The sequence below is a fragment of the Alnus glutinosa genome, chromosome 7, assembly GCF_958979055.1.
Source record: "Alnus glutinosa chromosome 7, dhAlnGlut1.1, whole genome shotgun sequence".
NCBI lineage: Eukaryota > Viridiplantae > Streptophyta > Magnoliopsida > Fagales > Betulaceae > Alnus > Alnus glutinosa.
The window spans coordinates 9,196,223-9,217,549 of record NC_084892.1 but is presented as its reverse complement, the minus strand read 5'-3'; the positions used below and the strand labels follow the sequence as shown (position 1 = coordinate 9,217,549).

The window sequence follows — 21,327 nt, the reverse complement described above, 5'->3', positions numbered from 1 at the left end:
CAAATTATATAGATCTCTTAACAATAAGTAATTCTAAAAGTCACTCTCGTGTTCCTCTGAATATAAGGTAGTTTTTAAAATCACTATTTGATCAAAATTTAATAGTGATCAATCACAAGTTCATTGGTGATCTTACAAGCCACCTCATTTTTTAAAGAACACAAGAGGGACTTTCAACATTACTTCTTAACCAGAGATCTATATAGCAGAAGATAAACTCCAAAATAATATCAAGTCTAGAAGTCAAGTGAACATCAAAATACAAAAAACTTAAGTCTATCAAAAACAAATTCTTAAGATCCTAATGCTATATAATGTACCAATACCACACAAACGTAAGGAAGGAAAAGTCTTCATCTTGCTCATCAGCCTATATATAGTCCACCATTTTAGCGTTGTCCACAAAAAATTAATATTCACAAGTAATTATTGAAATCCTTCTGCACGAGGCCCCATGAACCATAATAAATATTGACTGACTGCAAAACAAAGATGTTGCGCAAGTAGAAAAAACAAAACGTAAGTCCACGATTTAGTGATTTAAGCACACATGAAACATGTCAATATGCAGTGAGCTTAATCTTTATTAAAATATGATAAATCATACGCAATATCATATAATAGAGTTTCTGGCAAGTAAGGCATAAAATCATGCTGATACATTATTATGATCATATGAATAATATCACATGTGTTCAGGTCATAACTATCGTTGGTTTATCGTATTCTTAATCCTCTTATGGTGAGGTTTGGGTGTCTTGTGGGACTTCAGGTAGAACATCGGTGCCCCTATAAGGTATAAAATGCCAACCACTTTAAGTTGTCCAACCAGGTCTTACCTTGGGTGATCTACACAACTAGTGATGCAACAGGGCGTAACTATTATCAGTACATGGTTGCGCTAGTCACTTTTAGACTTCGGATCCAAGGTAGAGAACATTAAAAATAAACTTAGACCATAGGGTCAAGCCCATATATTAGAATGCACATATCCCAGACTCTTCACTCATTTTTCCAAAGGTGACCATGTTATACAAAGATATTAACCATTTTCTTATCAATGTATGAATTTTCTCAAATATTTCATTTTTGCACAAAAATTTAGAGTTCACGGCATTTTTAAAAAGCATTTCATGTTAGTAATAAGTATGCAAGTTTAATATCAAAATCTATATGCTACATAAAGAGCCAGTAAATAGTTTCCACATGAATTTCACTCACCTTAGTCGTACAGATCATCTTGAAACTTCATGTATGGCTCATACGTTTGTGAAATATTCTACTATTAGTCTCAATTGTAGACTAATATTTCAACTTAAAACCTAAAACTTAGACCTTTAAGTATTGTAACGTCCAAGATATTAATTTAGAGTTTAAAACACAAATTAGATTAATTAAGGGAATAATTAAGCTAAGTATAGAAAAATAACACTTAGAAATCGCTTAAAACTTGAGTTTTATGAGTTGGGTGCCCGAACGGACAATTTCTTTGTTTAGACGAGTCAGTCAGTAAGGTCCTGTTCCTTGCCGTATCCGGAAGGTGCGACCCGAGAGTTCAGAGGCACATTTCACTTTGGCATGTCCGGGCGGCCTACTTGCCTGTCCAGAAAGGCTTGGATATAAATTGTTTGAGCGCATTTGCAGCTCGTTTCTCTCCATTTCCTGTCTCACAAAAATTCTCTATTCTCTCTCCTAGGGTTTGCCCATAAACCCTAGATTCTAGCATTTTGAGGCCTCCAAACGTGAATCTGACATTGGAAATGTGATCCTTAGTAAAAAAAAAATCGTTGTTTTTACCAATTGGTTTGAAGTAAATCCGAAAATCCTAGATTTTCTTGTATTTGTGATTTATCTTTAAGAGTTTGAGCTTAATCTCTCAAATTTCTCTATGTATTCTAAGCCATCTATAAGTATTGGGTTTCATTTTGGTGAGAAATTAACGTAAGACCCAAAACCCTAGATTTTCTTAAATGTTGTAAATTGGTAATTTGTTTGTTTAACCTCAAGATTTTTGTATGTGTTAGTGTTTTTAGTTGTTGGGTTGTCAAATGAAATCCCATAAATTCTATGGGTTTCCATGAGTTATAAATAATAGTATTTGTACTAACAGTAGCATAGTAATAACTATAGTAATGATTGACTTCATATTCATATGAAGTCTCTACAGTTGTTGTGAATGAGACTCAGGGAATTTGTTCCAAGTGAAAGATTGGCTTTCTTTCAATTACTTAACTGCCTGTTTGTTAGTTTTCAATACCGGCAACTTGATTTGTTTGCTGTTGATACATCCAGAACATGTACAATTCTTAAATGTCAAGCATTAGGTTTATCTAGGCAAATTGAAAAGCAAGTCTAGACAAACATAGCAGATCTATTTATTCCCCATTTAGGTTTTATGGTTTTCCACAGCTCATCTCCTTTCTACTTCTTACCTTTTAGTTCCTTCTGAATTCCAGGCTTTGCGATTGGCTTTTCCTGGTTTTTGTACCCCCTCTTCTTCTTCTCGAGACATGCAAGGTTATGCACAGTAAATGCATCCACGTTGTTTTCATCCTTGTTCCATGTTCCATCCTAGATTGTGTATTTCCACGGAAAATTATTTGTAGGCATCTTGTAGCACATGTGATTAAAACTTTAATACCAAATAAAATGTGAAAAATTATTTGTGGCACTACCTACTATAATAATTTTTACCATATAAAATAAAAGCACGTGCATCTCAATTATTATTAGAGTAATACTACATACTTATCTCATATCCCACTTCCATACCATTGGGTTGATGTGGCAGTGCATATCAACTCTTGGACCAGTCTTTATTAAAAAAAAAAAAAATTAAAAAAAATTCAAGTCTATATGTAATTTAGGACCGCAATGCGCGAAGGAACATGGAAGAATTTACTACGCATAACTTTGCATGTCTCGAGAAGAAGAAGAGGAGGTACAAGAACCAGGAAAAGCCAATCACAAAGCCCATAAATCATAAGAAACTAAAAGGTAAGAAGTAGAAAGGAGAGGAGCTTTGGAAAACTGTAAAACCTAAATTTTTGGCTCTTGGAAAAATCAAGAACCTAAGAGATTTAGAGTTATAAATGTGTTGAGTTAGTTTTAATGTGGAGAAATGATTGAGGAGGAACCTTTAACCGCCCACCTCCCCCCCTTTTGAGTAAACAATGCAATTGTATTAAAAAATAAAACCTCAATTATTTCTCTTTAATGTGTCATTGCAATGTATTGTATATTGGTATATTGCGAGACTTGCGTAGAAAAATTCTTCATAAGCCAATAGTCAAGCAACCAATTTGAGTATTTAACTCACTGAGAAAAGATCTTTAATGCTCTGGGAAATCTTAAAAATGATACACTTGTGATAACTCGAGCCGATGATATTTTCAGATAATATATGAATTATGAATTCTTTCAATATCTTAAATTATGTTGAGAAATGATTTTGATGATGATTTATGAGTTTTAAAGTATGATATGAGAAATTGAGGAATTGTGATAAGATTTATGGATTTCATAATATGTTTGAAAATGACATGAGAAATATTTGATGTTATATGATGCATGTGTATAATACCACGATGAATATGTGAAATGATGAGATGAGCAAAGCATGGAACGAAATCATGAACGCTGGACGTAATACTGTTTGGGTTGAAGTTCCATCGACAGCTCATGTGTAAGACCAGTTGGGTGAAAGTCCCATTGGCTTCAGCAACAAGACCGTTTGGGTTGAAGTCCCATCGGCACAATGCAGCGTAAGACCATTTGGGTGAATGTCTCATCGGTAGCTCAAATGTAATATTAGTTGGGTGAAAGTCCCATTGATGTCAGCAACAAAACAAAGAAAACGGATGAAAGGTAAGCATGACAAGATGTATGACATGATTTATGATGTTTTCATGACTAGATGTACTAATATGTATATGTGTTTGAATGAAACAGAGCATATACATATCATTACAACTGGAATGCATAGAATGTTTTATGTGGAATTTCATGCTAGACATACCTATATGCCTATGAGTTTGAATGGAACAAAACATATGTATATCATTACGGCTAAATTACATATGATGATTTTTATGTGATGTTATACTTAGATGTATTTGTATGCTTGCATTTCCCGAAGATTTGAAAAACTTGTATATGAATATAGCTAAGATATGATGTCATTTGTTTATTGTTTAGATGTATTTATATGCTTACATTTCTCTAAGTTTTGGAAAGCTTGTATAATAGTATAGCTGAGTCACATGATATACATATATGAGATAAGTATGTAGCATTACTCTAATAATAATTGAAATGTACGTGCTTTTATTTTATATGGTAAAATTCATTATAGTAGGTATTGCTACAAATAATTTCCTATATTTTGCTTGGTGTTAAAGTTTTAATCACATGTGCTACAAGATACCTACAAATAATTTCCCATTGAAATGCACAATCTGGGAGGGAACATAGAACAAGGACGAAACCAACGTGGAGGCATTTACTGCGCATAACATTGCATGTCTCGAGAAGAAGAAGATAAGGTACAAGAACCAGGAAAAGCCAATCGCAAAGCCCAAAAATCAGAAGGAACTAAAAGGTAAGAAGTAGAAAGGAGAGAAGCTGGGAAAACTGTAAAACCTAAATGTATATCTCTTGGGAAAATCAAGAACCTAAGGGATTTAGAGTTATAAATGTGTTGAGTTAGTTTTAATGTGTCATTGCAATGTATTGCATAGTGGTATATTGCGAGGCTTGCGTGGAAAACTTATTCATAAGCTGATAGTCAAGCAGCCAATTTGAGTATTTAAGTCACTGAGAAAATATAATACTTTTAATGCTTTGTGAAATCTTAAAAATGATACATTTGTGATAACTCGAGCCGATGATATTTTCAGATAATATATGAATTATGATTTCTTTCTATATCTTAAATTATGTTGAGATATGATTTTGATGATGATTTATGAGTTTTAAAGTATGATATGGGAAATTGAGGAATTGTGATAAGATTATGGATTTTCATGATATGTTTGAAAATGACATGAGAAGTATTTGATGTTATATGATGCATATATGTATGATACCATGATGAATATGTGAAATGATAAGATGAGCATAGCATGGAACGAAATCATGAACGCTGGACGTAAGACCGTTTGGGTTGAAGTCCCATCGACAGCTCATGTGTAAGACCAGTTGGGTAAAAGTCTGGTTGGCCTCAGCAACAAGACCGTTTGAGTTGAAGTCCCATCGACACAATGGAACGTAAGACCGTTTGGGTGAAAGTCTCATCGGCAGCTCAAGTGTAAGATTAGTTGGGTGAAAGTCCCATTGATGTCAGCAACAAAACAAGGAAAACAGATGAAAGGCAAGTATGACATGATGCATGACATGATTTATGATGTTTTCATGACTAGATGTACCAATATGTATATGTGTTTAAATGGAACATATCATATATATATCGTTACAATTGGAATGCATAGAATGATTTATGTGGAATTTTATGCTAGACATACCTATATGACTATGAGTTTGAATGGAACAGAACATATGTATATCATTACGGTTAGATTGCATATGATAATTTTTATGTGATGTTATGCTTAGATGTATTTGTATGCTTGCATTTCACGAAGATTTTGAAAGCTTGTATACGAATATAGCTGAGATATGATGTCATTTGTTTATCGTTTAGTTGTATTCATATGCTTACATTTCTTGAAGGTTTAGAAAGCTTGTATAATAGTGTGTGTGTATATATATATATATATATATGATTTTATTTGCTTACAAGATGCCAATATTTACCTTATTAGCTACGAAATGTTTTAAGAAAATAAATGGTTTACTAAGAGCAGTTGTTAATGTAAACGTATGGTAGAATGACTAAATGTCGGCTCATTACAAAATTTAGTGAGTTTTATACTACTAAAATTGTAGACTCATTAATTTACCTATGCAAACGTGACAACCACCACGATCATGTAGATGCTTATGTTGTGGTTGTAGGAACCGCTGATGTCGACGATGACTCAGTGGCTTTGTATTTGGGATACTATGATTGAAGCATTTCGCGACAGTTGTATGTATTGGACTTGTAGATAGTCCATCTTTTATAAATGACACATGTTGTATGTGACACTTTTGTATAGCTATTCTTTTGATGTAAACATTATTTGATTAAGCCTTAAATAGATAGACAATTAAATGGCTCTGATGTCGTAATTACTCGTTTTGGATAATGAATTTAATTTTTGTTGCTATATGTATTTATCTCTGATGTGTTAGATACATGTTATGAGATATGTTATGTTATTTCATGGCTAAATGGCATGCCATTGTGATGATCCGTTTATATATATATATATATATAAAAAAAAAAAAAAAAAAAGGGTTGTCACAAGTATTCTGTTAGTCAAACCATTGGAACGGTACATGGACAATTGGAATAGTTTGACCGTTGAAATAATCTCTGTGCAGAAACTATTAAACTTAAAAATGTTATATATTTAACCCATATAACACGTTCTAGGGCCTAAAAGACTTCCTTTCACACCCTAACCACTCAACACATATCGAAACAATATTTAAAGGCTAAAGTCTCAAGCTTTAACTTAAAAATCAAACATTTCTTTCAAAAAGATGGATTTCCTTTCAATACTTCAAAAACATAAGGGATTTACATAATAACACCTCAAACAATAAGGGATCTATCTTAAGTCATCATGCAAAACCAAAATAAGGCATTACCATCTTAATAGCTCGAGCTTTTTAAGCCTAAAATCTACATTCTTACATAAACCCTAATTTTTACCAACAAAATTACTAACACACTCAAACACCTACAAAATGACATGTTCCAGAAACTAAACATGGTTAAAACTCATAATGAAATCATAAATACACAAATATTACAATAAAGAATTCACATTCCTTGAAGATAGAAGCTTAAGACTTCCAAAACCCTCTTATTTCTACTCTCTCTCTCTCTCTCTCTCTCTCTCTCTTTCCCTCTCTCTCTCTCTCGTTTGGGTGGTTGAAAGGAGTAAAATGGACGTATAGGATTCGACCTAGACCCTTAAATAGGCCTCCCATTGCTAGTTCGTGATAAAATGGCTCCATTTGATTCGCATGCAAACTATCACCATTCAGATGTTTTGCTGAGGTGTATCATACCAAAATTCAATGTTCTCCATCTTTTGAAATTTAGGACTGATCCAACTCTACCAAACACACTTAGGCATGAATAAGAGTGTCTTTAACCCTAATTTAGTACGGGGCGTTACATAGGAGGCTGACGAGATCTAACACAACTAGCCATTTCTGAGAAGCAAATGGATATGCGGCAACCATGATGAAAGTGCTAGGTCACCTCTATGTCACAATAGGCTACACGCCCCTCCTCATAATAGCCCACGGAGATCCCCTTCGCATGGTTCAATAGTTATAGACCATGTTGTACAACCTCCCCTGAAACCTGTGGGAGAAACCACTCATGTCTAAAACTAGTGAGTGGGGAAGATGGACCATACTTTGTGGAGCCTTGTGGCATATAAATAGAAGGGAACCACACACTACCAAGGTATTCTCGTTCTGCCTTTTAGCTAATACTTTACAATTTTTCATTTCTTTCCTCACTGACTTAAGCATCAAAGATGTAACGTAAGAATAAAATAAGGATTTTATTTGAAAAAGACCTAAAGATACAAACATGTGCCAAAAATAAAACAAGGAAGCACCCAAACAAAAAGTGATCCCCTTGGCTATATTTTAACTTGGTGCTCAGAAGCACCCCCGAGCATAGTTCTGTTGGACTCCATCCATTATAACACTTGAAAGCACTACAAGGAGGCAATCTCCTCGGGTTCCTTTTGCTTAGAGGCAACCCACCTAGGCTACAATCCGATGAGGACACCTTGTTAGTTACGGACTGACAAGGCCTTCATACACCTCGCCTCAGTCATGAGTTGATGGAGGCAACTTGTTCAGTTACGAATTGACGAGGCCGCAACGCCCTACTCGGTTATGGACTAGTAGGGCCCCAAAAAACCCTGTCTAGGGGCATTTCTCTCCATCACGAGTTGATGGGACTTCGCTCGGTCACAAGTTAACGATGATTAAGACCTACACCATGGGTTGCGCACCCTATTAACCTATTAAGAGCTACACTTACTAAAACCTACGTTATACTCTGGGCACCCCTAACACCTACAATTTCAGCTACACATCTGGTAGTAGATACTTCAACCTCAGTATTGGAGGTGAAAGGCAACCTTGATTGCAGATAGAAACTAATTCTCAATGCCTAACCAATTGGACTGGTTGGCCATGGGAGTTGGGTGCTACTGGTATGGATATAAATCACTACCACAAACCTACTAAAGCAAATTTTACATGAAAAATGATTAGGTAACTAGAGTTGGCCACGTGGCAAACATCCATGGTAATGAACAATCTGCAACTCAATATCAAGTCACACAATCACCCTCACAAGGAAACTCATTCAACAACTCTCAAAATCTTCTCCACATGAAAAGAACACACCCAACAAGAAATAAAATGCATACCATTGACATTTATGTTACCATATTAGACCATTTTCAAGAGTCTCCCACATTAAAATTGGCACACATCCCTAGGTACCGATACACTCCTATCCCAAATCTCTTTTCGTTTCATTGCTCTCAAAACACCATGCTGACTTAAGCATTAGAGACTCTCTCGATCCCCCACGAACTAGCAGTTTTTGATGATTTTTTTTTTTTGTTTGTAGAAAAATAAAATAAAATAAAATTTGCAAGTGGCCTGTCACCTAGTTTGGCCGTCCAAAATTTGCTTCAACAAATTGCAAGCACCAAATTTCCTAATTTCAATACCTCAAGCTAAGATTGAGCTTGATTGATTAGGCATATTGAATTTGAAGTTACATAAATTTACACAAAATTAATGTGTATGTCCAACAATCATTCAGCTACTCTCTCTCTCTCTTGAAAACGATATTTGAAAAAAAAAAACTTCCCCCCCTCAAATCTCAACTTTTTAAGGATCCTGTTTGAAGTTGTGGCTGAACTACTATCGAGATTGATTTTTATTTTTTTATTTTTTTAATCTTTGTATTTTGAATTACGTAATTTTATGTTTTTGTGTATGTATTGATTGTTAGTATTTTGTTCTTACTAGTCAATAAAAATAAATAAATAAAAAATCAAAAGTCTAAGTCGAGGAATGTTTTAGAATTTAGAGGGTAAGTTTGGTAGCATTCGGTTATTCTTGGAAGGAGCTATTTCACATAAATATGTATTGTTTTTTTTTTTTTAGGAACTATATCTCCCAAAACCTTTCCCCTTGGGCCCGTCTCTCTCTCCCTACCCCCGGCTTCTCTCCCTCGTCCCTCTTCCAAGTATCTCTCTCTCTCTCTCTCTCTCTCTCTCGACCCAATCGGATCGGCCCCGGTTTGCCTTCTTCCAGTTCGCGAACCCGAGGTTTCGTCGCTGTTGGATCGGCTTGCTCTCTTAGGGGCAAAGAAGCAAATTGGGACATAAACCACTGAAAAAGTCTATCCTTGGTAAGAAAACCCCTCAATTGAAACTTCTCAATTTCATGGTTTTTTGCTTTCAGCTCAGCTGTCTGTGGAAACATGTGAATGACCCACATGCTCTCTTCTGCTAGAAACCGATTTCATCGGGATTACAACCTCTCTCTCTCTCTCTCTAAAGAAGTACTTCCAGTTGTTGCCCCTCACTTTTGATTGGCGGTGTTAATTGTGAATTTGTCTAGGTTCTTGAAAGACTGAAGCTCAAGACCGACTCTTTGATTATTTGCATTGTACTAGGAGCTTCAGCTTCACGAACGCTGAGCACGTAAGCAAGAACTCCCCTCAATTTCTTCAAAATTTTCTCTCCAAGATTGATAGTGAGAAAGATGTTGCTCGGTCTTTAACCAAATTCCTGCGGTACAATCCCTCCCATTAATGAGTTTGAACCAATTTTTGAGAGCTTGGGTTTGAGGCCATCTCAGCTACCGATGCTTCTCCCACGGAACTTGATGTTTTTGAGCGACGATCGTCTAATGCTTTAGAACTTTCAGGTTTTATGTGATTATGGGATTTCGCATAGTAAGATCAGTAAAATGTGGAAGGAGACTGAAAAGATTATTATTTTTTTGATAAGTAAGTTCAGATTTTAGAGACTAAAGAGATTTTTGATTACGGTAATGGGATATTGGCTTTGAAACTTCAAGCTTATGAAACATTGGGTTTGAGTAGACCCACAGTTAGCTCATAAGTTGTTGCCCCTCAGTTTTCTAAGAGATTAGGGATTGAAAATAATTGGTTTAGAAGGTATTCATCTGGTAAAAGCACCTACAACTGGAACCGTTTGCAAAGACTTAAAAAGTTGGAAGAGATGATCTATGTAAAATTATAAAGGAAGATCCAATGAAGCTGTTCGATTTGGCGTCTAAAGCCAAAATAAAGGAATCGAACATGGTGAAATTTGCATTATGAGCAAGGTGAAATTTGCCACCTAGGTGTTTCTACTTTTGTAGACTTTCTAAATTTATTAGCTGTTCCTCCTGTTTAGGGGCACTCTTGCATACTTCCCGTGTATTAGGGTTGTGCCCCTCTGCGCTTTTTTATTGAATTTGAAATTACTTATCAAAAAAAAAAATATATTGGATATCCTCGTGTGGCATGAATTGAAAAAGAAGAAGTTATAACATAACTGTTGATGTTTAAAAATAATAAATACAAAAATTTCATAAAAATGTAAATTAGAAGTGCATAAAAGGTGCTTTTAGAAATTTTGATTATAATATGATTCTATTCACCAACATATTGCACTGTACCAAACAAAGGAATGCATATTTAGGGTTCTGTTCTAGTGTTACAATAAAACTTAAGAGTAGGAATAGCTATTCATTCTTTTTCAGCTTCTTCTAATCCTAGTAATAGCTATTCATTTTTCCTCCGGAGTAGCCATGCGATTCCGCATACAAAACATGTCCATAGGTGTGTGTGTGTTTTCGTGCACTTTCTCCGTTTGGTCTGCAGGTTTGATTACTGATTGATTATGTTTGAATGTTGAGAGAATGAAGGAAGGAAAGGGGATTACGTAGTTTATTGTGAGTAAACATATTTTCTTTTTGCACATATGTGCTTTTTGAATGGAAAATAAGAAAGAATATTGGCTCTTTTGGTATCTAAAGGCTTACCAAAATTGCTTGAAGCTGTTGTTACTTTTATGATAGTTCGTCTACTGTTTGTTGTGTATTTGAGGATTTGCAAATCTGTGTGGAAAGTTTTGGGTTACCTTGAAATTCTTCTAACTTGATCGTTGCTTCAGAAGATCTTCTTCAATGGCAAGGGATCAACCAATCTCTGTGAAAGATGCTATTTACAAACTGCAGCTTTCCCTCCTTGAAGGCATCCAAGACGAAAACCAGCTTTTTGCTGCTGGATCTCTGATGTCGCGCAGCGACTATGAAGATGTTGTGACCGAGCGTTCGATTGCAAACATCTGTGGTTACCCTCTTTGCCGCAATTCTCTGCTGTCCGATCGCACTCGGAAGGGCCGCTATCACATTTCTGTGAAGGAACACAAGGTTTATGATCTACAGGAGACGAACATGTATTGCTCTTCCAGTTGTGTTGTAAACAGCCAAGCGTTTGCTAAGAGCTTGCAAGATGAGAGATGCTTAGTTTTGAATTCAGATAAACTTAATGAGGTTTTGAGGTTGTTTGGAAACTTGAGTTTGGATTGTGGGGATGATTTGGGGAAGAATGGGGATTTAGGATTGTCCGGCTTGAAGATTCAGGAGAAAACAGAAACCAAGGATGGGGAAGTTTCTTTGGAGCAGTGGATTGGTCCATCAAATGCAATTGAAGGTTATGTTCCTCAGAGAGATCGCAGTTCCAAGCCTTCACCTTCGAAAAATATCAAAGAAGGTATGAACTTTAAATTTTCAGCTTGGAGTGTGCGAGTCTTTTTAAGTGTTTCTCTTTTATTTGTTCTATGAGATCCATCACAGATATGCGACTGTTAAGTTGTATGTTAGAGAATCTTACTCTTGCTTAAGTTGCTGAGTAAACTGGGAAAATAATTTTTAGCACCAAATTGAGCTTGGATTGTATGTTGCAGGGTCCAAAGCTAAACATACCAAGTCGAGTAGTGAAAAAGGCTTGCTTATTAATGAGATAGACTTCATAATCACTAAAGATGAATATAGTGTCTCAAAAGTGCCACCAGGTTCAACAAAGACTACCTCCTATACTAAATCAAAGGAACCAAAGGGAAAAGTGAGTTATGAGGACTCTGAGGATCAAGTCACCATATTTGAAAAACCATCTGTTCCCACAAAGAATGATTCTGAAAGGAAATCAAGAGGATCAAGAGGGGAAAAGAATAAAATAGTCAGCAAAGATAATCATAGCATCCTGGAGGTGCCTTCAGCTTCAAATCCCTGCGCAATTGGTCCCAATGTAAGTACTGCAGAAGCAGAAGAGGAAGCCCATGTTGAAAAATTAGCTAAATCGAATGGAACCATACTCAAATCCTGTCTTAAACCTTCAGGGAGAATGAAACGTAGTTGCTCTGTTACCTGGGCTGATGAGAAAGTTAATGGCACTGGGAGTGGAAATCTTTGTGACATTAGAGACGTGGAAAACAAAATAGCTCCTAAAAAATTAGGTGGTACAGATTTGGGAGATGATGAAATGTTATGGTTTGTATCTGCGGAAGCTTGTGCAAAAGCATTGAGCCAGGCAGCAGAAGCTGTTGCTTCCGAAGAATCTGATGCCACTGATGCCGGTATATTATTATATGCTTTCAAGTTTGCGTTATCAAACTAATTTTTGATTTAGATAGCTTAACTGAATTACTAACTTTTTCTTTTCCCCTGTTCTCTCACAATCAATATCCAGTGTACGAAGCTGGAATTATTATATTGCCACATCAAAGTGATGCAGATGAAGAGGAATTGGAGGAGGATGTTGATATGCTGGAACCAGAATCAGCTCCTTTAAAGTGGCCAGGAAAGCCTGGGATTCCACATCCTGATTTATTTGACCCTGAAGATTCATGGTATGATGCTCCACCAGAAGGTTTCAGTTTGGCTGTAAGTTTTTCCTTTTTAAACCAAGACTGCAGTGATTTTTATTTTTCTATTTTAAATTTATGCTTTACTAGATACAACTTTACTGTCATTCAGTTATCACCTTTTGCTACAATGTGGATGGCTCTCTTTGAATGGACAACGTCATCTTCTTTGGCTTATATATATGGGAGAGATGAAAGTTTTCATGAAGATTATCTATCAGTAAATGGGAAGGTGTACCCCTGTAAGATTGTCTTGGCAGATGGTCGTTCTTCTGAAATCAAGCAAACTCTTGCTGGTTGTCTTGCTCGGGCTTTGCCTGGACTAGTTGCTGATCTAAGACTGCCAACACCAATATCTATTTTGGAGCAAGGAATGGTATGTATTTTGAACCTCTCTGTTTTGTTTCAGCAGTGATGGATAATGAAAGAAGAGTCTTGCACTAGTTTGCTCCTTAACATTAAGTAAAGAACTAAATGCTAATTTGGGTTATTCAAAGGAGAAAAGAAAGAACGAAAGAAAGAAAGGAGGGAGAAAAAAGAAAGATGATTTGGATATCTAGGACTTAAAAAATAAAATATCTTCCTGACACTTAGTAAGATAGAATTTATACATTTTATGTTTCTTTCACCAAATCCTTTTTTATTTTTATTTTTGAGTTTTGTGTTATTTACCTGTATTCAAAGTGGTTGTTGACTATATTATTCCTTATTTCTCTTGTCAATGAAGTATCTATTATAGGGAGCAGCTCCCCTCCCATTAAATACCTCCCATTTGCTCCCATTTTTGAGTGGATATGCAACACGTCAAGTACTAAAAATCCAAGGGCTGTGTTAAAATCATGTGTCTAGTGATGTTAAGTAACGTTTGTCAGCCTTAAATCTTCCTTTCTCAAGAGAGCAAGAGAGGAGCTTTACCAAGCAATGTACTGAGGAGCAGAAGAATCTGCTTTGGGAAACATAGAAAGAAGCAATAAACTTAAAAAGGAATGCACAATCTTATCCACCAAACTAGACAGGATGGTTTCAATATCCAGAGTGTCAATACCCATCCTTTCGCAGTGGACCCACTGTTTTGTTTCCTCCCAAATTAAGGAGGCAGCGGAAGAAAGAGGATAGAAAAGCCACTGAGGCACTGAACATACATTTTTCCTTCCAATCTTCTCTCAAGCAATCAAGTACCTCAAAGGAGCAGACCTTTTCCTTCCCTCCCCTTTCTTTTCCATTCCCCCTTCCTTCCATTTCCCGCTTCTATCACCCTGTTAAACTATTACTGCCAAACATAGTGTAAATGCCACTTAAAGTGCGGAAGAAGCAATATAATAGGTACAGTTTTATTTCACTTTGACGGGTAAAGAAGCGATCCATAGAAATAAGTTCCATTGTAAGCCACTTACGGAGTTTCAGAATTATGTTGCCGTGGGGCAGTGAATCATGTGCACTCTCTATCCATGTACTGTGTGAAAGGTGGCCTTCAAGAATTCTCGGCACGTTAGCTTTCATCAACTGCCTAAGATTTATTTTTTTGCAGTAGTAGCTTTCATTGGTGTTCCTGTTTGGAGAAGAATCAACAGAATAGCCTAGTTGCCCTTCCTCCACCGAGAAGAGGAATCTCCCCATGCAGAACTCCAATGCTAACTCACTAATATCATTCGTTTAGCTTTATTTAGTGCAAGGGATGTGGCAAAAGAATGATCATCGGGTCTCGTCTTGGACACGTGTTCTCCATCTATGTTATAATGGGAGGCTACAGGAGGGGAGCCGCTCTCTCTATTGTAAAATCCAATGATAACACAAAGAGAAGTACTGAGTCAGGCATTTGAAGTCTTTTTAATTCTTTGAACTGTGTACTGTATCTTATATTTTTCATTCTTTTCTTTGCATAATATCCTTTAAATTTACTGTATCATCCAACCATTAGATGATTTTTTATTTATTTATTTTTGACGGGCACTAAGAAGTTCTTATGCAGGGGCGCTTGTTGGATACAATGACTTTTACCGATGCACTTCCAGCTTTCAGATTTAAACAGTGGCAAGTGATTGTTCTTCTGTTCATTGAAGCTCTCTCTGTTTGTAGGATCCCTGCACTTACTCCACACATGACTAATAGGAGGATGTTGTTGCTGAAGGTTAGACCCTTCTGTCTTATCATCTTATACATTTAACTTATGATTGGAGATTCTCGATAGCGGTACGTTAAGCTTGACAGAAAATGTGTGTTTGCTTTGCAGTTTAGGTATTGTGTGAAGGTAGAATTATGGTGTTGCAATTAGGGGTTTATTATTTATGCTGGAATTTTGTTTTATTTATTATCGAAGAGGAATAATTGCTGATCAACTGTCACGCTCAAAGAGATTGAGTCAGCTTATGAGGCTGGAAATTAAATGGTGGAAAATGAAAGAAATATGTGATGGTGAATGTGAAAAAATTTAGTTCTTAGGAGTGCTGACTGCCTAATATTGCAAAGGGGTAACTCTGGAATGTAAAGATTCATATGGTAGCTTTATACTTTCAATCTTAGTATGGGATCTAATTTTTACAATTTCAATGGCTTTCGAGTAAGAAAAGTTGTAACTATACTTCTGGTTTTGTTGTTGGGTAAACAGGTGTTGGATGGTGCCCAAATAAGTGTTGAAGAATATGAGATTATGAAGGATCTGATGATTCCACTTGGCAGAGCTCCTCATTTCTCATCTCAGAGTGGAGCTTGATGAAAAAGAAATGGCAACTACAAGTGCACATATTATCTATTGGTTTATATTTCATCGGTCACCTAAACCTCGTCATAATCTCTTCGGAAATAATGAGGTTTTGTTTTGTGGGACCAGATTAAAGTTTTGTTCTAATTACTGTGGAAAGTTTGGTTTAGCCATGAAATCAACTCGGAGAAACTTTTGACACCCTGGTTCCAAACACGAGAAGAAAGAAAGCATTGCTTCCTTATGCAATATGCAGCAACAAAGTTAAATTTTGGAACTTCATTGTACATCCGCAATATAGAGAAGGAAATGCTACATTGAGTACTAGTCTTTGCGGAAGGCTTTAGATATTTCTCATTTGTATTATCTTGTATAAACGCTAATTTTGCTGATTTTTCTTAATGGAATTTAGATATTTCTTTTTGGTGCCTATGTTGTGCTATTTCCTGCGTACTTTTCTAGTATGTCTATGGTTTTCAAATGAAATTGGATGACTTCTTCCAACAAATGCTTGCGGAAACAGTTCCTAAACAATTTTAAGATAAAACAGAGATGTGGAATAATTATGAGTTTGAAAGAAAATTCAATCCTCTTAACAGCTAAATTCAGGCCTTTGATGCTTTGATCCATAAGAAACGAGGACAGGGCATATCCTCAGTGGCATATGCATATGCAAGATGAGCTTACCTTTGATGCCCTTATGGCCTTATCCATACAAAACAAGAAAAAAGAAGACTTGTCATAAATTGCCTATAAAAGATGAAAGCCATAGTTGATCACTGAGGCAAACACTTATAAGTTCCAACAGGCTTACATGATTTACTCACAGCCACTGTATTCACAAGACCACAGAACTCTCTTTCTTTTGATAAGTTTAACGAAACTTTTAAAACTTTCAAAACTATAAAAACAAGGTCCATGAAGTATGTCTTTAATCACCAACGGTAACTTCATGAGGCATAATCTCAGGGGTAGGTGAATTCAAAACCGGTGCATTGTTCTGGGAAGTATCCATTGTAGACTCTAGGTCTATCTCATTTTTGTATTCAGAAAGACACAGGGACTGGTTCTGGCTTTCTTCTTTTTCTCCTCTACATTCTTTCTGGTTTTGGTTTTCTTCTCCTGGTGCCTCTGGTTTAGGCTTAGCAGGCTTTCTTTCAGTTTTTGTGACTGCAACTTCCTGAGATTGAAGACTGAGTTGGGACTTTCTAATCGGCTTCTTCGAAGCCACAACATTTTTGTCAGATTCTGCCCGGAATCCTTTGCTTGAATTGTTCTGTTCTCGGTTAAGACGTGGGCTATGACAAGACCCACCGCCTTCTGACGAGTTGTTTGCAGTAATGGAATTCTTGCTCTTCATGAGCTTTGGAGATAGGTTCGGACGTGGGCTAGCACAAGGCACATCACCTTCTGAGGAGTTGTTTCCTGCAGTCACAGAGCTCTTCTGCCTTCCAAGCTTTGGGGATATTGCGCGTGTGGTCGGTATCTAGATCAATGAGAAGACACAATTGTGATCAATGATGTACAAAAGGTAAGGTGCATGAAGCAGAGTGGGAAGAAGAAAGAGCAGTAAATAGAGATTAGTACCTTCTTTATTTCAATTCTTGGAGGTGGCTCTTTATAGAAACTTGGCATGGGTGTAGCTTTAAATTTCAGGCTCTTTCTCAGTTGCTTGATCTCTTCCTCCTGGCTTTCCTGAAAGATATCCAGAACGAATATAAAATTGGAAGCTAAAAAGAAGAAACAATTAATGAAAGTAAATATCTTCCAAGCACCTTTGATTTTGCTTGCAAGTTGGTTCTTTCTGCTTCTTTCGCCTGAGTCTTCTCTTCTAGCTTTGAAAAGAACTGGTCAAGAAAAAGCAGAAGTTATCAGTGTTATGCATTTAGGATAAAACTTGTAACAAAGTTAAAGAAGTGCAACAACAACCTCCTTGCGTTTTTCAGCTCGTTCTTCCAACCTGAAGGAAAACCTTGAACCACTGCCCCTCAGCTCACGAGGAGTCCCACTTCTGATAACAATCAAGAATATCAATGTAATACCAAGGAGAATATAGATAATGAAAAAAAAAATGCTGATCAAGGATCATACGAAGTCGTGGAACGAGCATCGTCGTCCTCTTTCACCGGCAGTGCTGTTTTCATAGGATTTGAATTTTGATTAACTAATCTGCAGTTACATCATATCACAGCATGAGAACTTATTCAGCAGAAAAATATAAAGGCCTATATTATTTTGATGATGGTTGTGACTCACTGGGATGCCTCAGCTGGACAGTTACCAGTTGCCTTCAAAGAACCAGACTTTCCAAGCTGATACAAGCAAGAACACATTTTAGAATGAAATATGGTAATAAATGGAAGGTATTTGCTGAAATGAAAGATTGAAAAGAAAAAATTACCACAGAGCGTCTAATGCTAGGTGTGGCTGCTAAAGAAGTCGGCCAACCAGAAGCTCCACCAATTGTATTTGCTTCTTTTGAGGGGAGTCCAGTGGATGCACGCCTGTTGGGATGGTTTAAATGGGATTTAGTCCCATTTCTTTGAGCATCTTTGGCTTCTCTTTTCAATGGATACACATCAATGCTCTTGTTCATAACATCGGCATGGACTCCTCTTGCCGGGAAGGAAACACTCTGAGTAAGGATTGACCTCTGGTTGCGAGAAAACGGGGTTGTGGTTTTCAGATTGGCTTTGTCCTTGGCCAGTTTATTGGTCTTTGGAGAACCACCATTCAGAATTCTGGGTTCCTGGCCACACAAACACAAAATCAGACCCCGAAATATTAATAACAAGGCGCATCAATCCCTAAATACATGCTATTATTAATCATCAAGAATCAGCTCAAGTGAGAAAAATCTTTGTGTAGAACCTTTGTAGATTTTGATTTTTTACTTGTAGCAACAGTTGCAGAAGCTTTAACCACCACACCAGAGGATTTAAAGCCTTCAGCTTTGTTTGCTGGTTCAGATATTCCATTCATGGTGGGAACTTCACTGTTACCAACATTCTCACCCTCTTTGTTCAAATCCACAACTGATTCTTCAACATAGTTTTTCTCAATAACACAACTCTCATCCTCCAAAGTAACCCCATTTTCAGACTCCATTGTGTGACTGATGCTTACAGAAAGGAAAGAAGAATTTCTGTAGAACCAATCAATGCCCCAGTTAGGCCCAAAAACACTTGACTCAATCCACTCAATCACATGAACTAGTATTGGAAATAACACCAGATAAATTACAGACTAGTACTTCCAAATTATCCTACTTTTCGTTATGTTTAACCAGATATACAGCAGCAAGGCATACACCCAAAAAAATAAAGGTGGCAAATATTAAACAAGACAGCAAGAGATCCACAAAATCAAAATAGGCAGAAGTGAACAATAATGACAAAAGGGAATTTCTCACAAGAACTATACTTCTCGATTCGGTGTATTTCCAACTAAAGGATGGAAAACTCTGAATTCTCAAAAAAAAAAAAAAGAAAAAAAAAAAAAAAAGGTTCTCTCCTGCTTTTTCCATATTTACCAAACACCCAGTGAGGATCTGGCCTAAAAATCATTGTCTCCTTATATGCAGGCATTAACCCTCCATCAAGGTATAAATAAAGGGAAAGAAAATAAAAATGAAAAAACACACCAGGTCGGACAAATTAATTTCTTGCACTTCATTTACTAAGCAACCAAACAGAGGATTAATAAAAATCATCATAAACAGCAGAGGTTTTCCATACTTGAGGACACGTGAAATTAAATGACAAAAGAAAGCACAGATGCCCAATATTACTAAGCACTACATCAACCATTCTGACGTCAAAGTATACAAACTGCAGCAAAAATCAACCAGGTTTTCAAGAATTCAAAGCCCATTTCATCAAAAGTCAAAGAAATTAGTATGTACCTAGTAAAATTGGATTGTGGGTGTTTGGGCTTGAATTATAAATAGGAATCTCCCATAGTCAGAGAAACACTGAGAAGAAGATAAAGATGAAGTACTTTTCCAAACCTGAATTATGGTAGAGATTGAATAAAAGATTGATTGTTTGGTTTAGAAGACTGAGACAGAGTGGAGTTTGAAGAAAGATTGATAGTGGTTTGGATTAGAAGCACTAGTGAAGATGAAGTGCTTGTGATAGTTGAGCTTGAAAGCTACAGCGAGTTGGTGGTAGTCACTCCTCCGGTTTGGTTCGAAGAACGCGAGAGAGAGAGAGAGAGAGACAGAGAGATGTGTGGAAAAGAACATGAAGTAGGACGAGTTTTTTAATGAAGCGAAGAGATTGATAGGCGTTGCTAAAATGACTGAACTGCCACTGGCTTTAAACTGTAACTGTAACTTCTAGCAGTTTGAAATCTGAATGTTGAGGGAGGGAAGATAATTGTAACTGATGGAAGTCGGAAGATAATAGGATTTTTTTTTTATTAATTTCTTTTTTGAAAATGCTATTTAATATATTGTTATACGGCTGTTAAGATGATGTGACAATAAAAATCAACCTTTAATTTGAATTTTCATCGAGTTGTATGGTAGTACTATAGCAGTCTATTAAATAACAATTTTTTTTTTTTAAAGTGTAATTCGGGTTAATGCAACTTTTGCTATAAATTTCTTATAAGTTTTTGAATTTATTATTATTATTATTATTATTTAGTGTAGTTCGGGTTACTGCATGCAACTTTTACTATAATTTTTTTTTTTTGATAAATTAATGTTGTAGTTTATAATTGGTAAAATAATTAAATAAAAAAATTAATTTGCCAATTTAATTAGTTGTGACCGACTTGTCAACCGCACTCTCTTAAGTATTTTATTAAATTATAAAATGTCACGTTAATTTATAAAAAAATTATGTAAAAACTCCGATGCCAAAGATTTTCCTTTTGAATTTTCTATTTCTCTTGCTTGGGGATAGAGAAAATATACTAGGAAACAAGAAAATCAGTCCTTTGTTCTCAATCTTATAACTGTAGAGATTGACTTTATTAAAGACTAATCATCTTTCACTTCTCTAGAAAGTTGAAAGTAAAAGGATTTGATTATTGACAGGTAGCTGGACAATACTCCATTATTGTAATAAAGCCATAAGACTTTCTAAAGTTCTTCAATAGCTTTGAGTAGGAACATCCTGCCAACAATCTCATATATATATATATATATATATTAAAAAGAGGAAATGTGGAAAGCAAGTGTTTTTTTTTTCTTCTTCTTCTTCTTCTTCTATGAAGTGTATTTTTGTAGAAGGTTTGAACTTTAAAAGCTGAATATATATGTAGGCATAGGAGATTTATTTCATAGTTTTCTTTTTTTCTTTCTTTTTTTGGCATTTGCATTTGCAAAATTACTAATGACAAAAAGGATATTTATTTAATGATAAACCCACTCTACTCACTGAACTAGTGAACTAGATGCTTAGTTAATAAACCTCAAATGATCAATGATCATAAAGAAAAATAATTTTCCCCTTTTTTCATACAACCTTTGTATATAGAAAATGTTTGGACATTAATTAAATTATTGAATTATTTATT

General features: G+C 35.9%; 2 protein-coding genes across 9 annotated transcripts; one reads left to right on the top strand and one right to left on the bottom strand.

Annotated features, from left to right (window-relative positions):
• The first annotated feature begins 9,342 nt into the window (after positions 1-9,342).
• Positions 9,343-16,228, top strand: LOC133872949 (putative RNA polymerase II subunit B1 CTD phosphatase RPAP2 homolog). Of its 7 annotated transcripts, none has more exons than XM_062310632.1 (8): positions 9,343-9,571; positions 9,784-9,866; positions 11,352-11,950; positions 12,144-12,812; positions 12,926-13,119; positions 13,213-13,476; positions 15,070-15,228; positions 15,706-16,228. In XM_062310632.1, the coding sequence occupies exons 3-8, from the start codon at positions 11,362-11,364 to the stop codon at positions 15,808-15,810; spliced, it is 1,980 nt and encodes a 659-aa protein (XP_062166616.1). In that variant the 5' UTR covers positions 9,343-9,571; positions 9,784-9,866; positions 11,352-11,361; the 3' UTR covers positions 15,811-16,228. The 7 variants fall into 7 exon arrangements, with proteins under 7 accessions (XP_062166616.1, XP_062166611.1, XP_062166613.1 ...); XM_062310627.1 differs by having other exon boundaries at positions 11,349-11,950; XM_062310629.1 differs by lacking the exon at positions 9,784-9,866.
• Positions 16,229-16,520: 292 nt separating this feature from the next.
• Positions 16,521-20,048, bottom strand: LOC133873595 (protein WVD2-like 4). 2 transcript variants are annotated; one of them, XM_062311327.1, is made up of 9 exons: positions 19,703-20,048; positions 18,670-18,943; positions 18,200-18,547; positions 18,055-18,110; positions 17,890-17,967; positions 17,728-17,809; positions 17,574-17,645; positions 17,386-17,493; positions 16,521-17,284 (listed from the first exon to the last, which is right to left on the bottom strand). In XM_062311327.1, exons 2-9 carry the CDS (start codon positions 18,904-18,906, stop codon positions 16,730-16,732), a joined length of 1,536 nt encoding a protein of 511 aa, XP_062167311.1. In that variant the 5' UTR covers positions 18,907-18,943; positions 19,703-20,048; the 3' UTR covers positions 16,521-16,729. The 2 variants fall into 2 exon arrangements, with proteins under 2 accessions (XP_062167311.1, XP_062167312.1); XM_062311328.1 differs by having other exon boundaries at positions 19,808-20,048.
• Between the last annotated feature and the right edge of the window lie 1,279 nt (positions 20,049-21,327).

What these genes read in the sequence shown, in the direction of transcription:
- LOC133872949 (XM_062310629.1), top strand. Translation starts at nt 11,362, where the DNA reads ATGGCAAGGGATCAACCAATCTCTGTGAAAGATGCTATTTACAAACTG. An exon ending in TTCGAAAAATATCAAAGAAG is followed by an intron (nt 11,951 to 12,143) that starts GTATGAACTTTA and finishes TGTATGTTGCAG; the next exon opens with GGTCCAAAGCTAAACATACC. An exon ending in CAGAAGGTTTCAGTTTGGCT is followed by an intron (nt 13,120 to 13,212) that starts GTAAGTTTTTCC and finishes ACTGTCATTCAG; the next exon opens with TTATCACCTTTTGCTACAAT.
- LOC133873595 (XM_062311327.1), bottom strand. Translation starts at nt 18,906, where the DNA reads ATGGAGTCTGAAAATGGGGTTACTTTGGAGGATGAGAGTTGTGTTATT. An exon ending in AAAAATCAAAATCTACAAAG is followed by an intron (nt 18,548 to 18,669) that starts GTTCTACACAAA and finishes TTGTGTGGCCAG; the next exon opens with GAACCCAGAATTCTGAATGG. An exon ending in CAAGAATTGAAATAAAGAAG is followed by an intron (nt 17,285 to 17,385) that starts GTACTAATCTCT and finishes TCATTGATCTAG; the next exon opens with ATACCGACCACACGCGCAAT.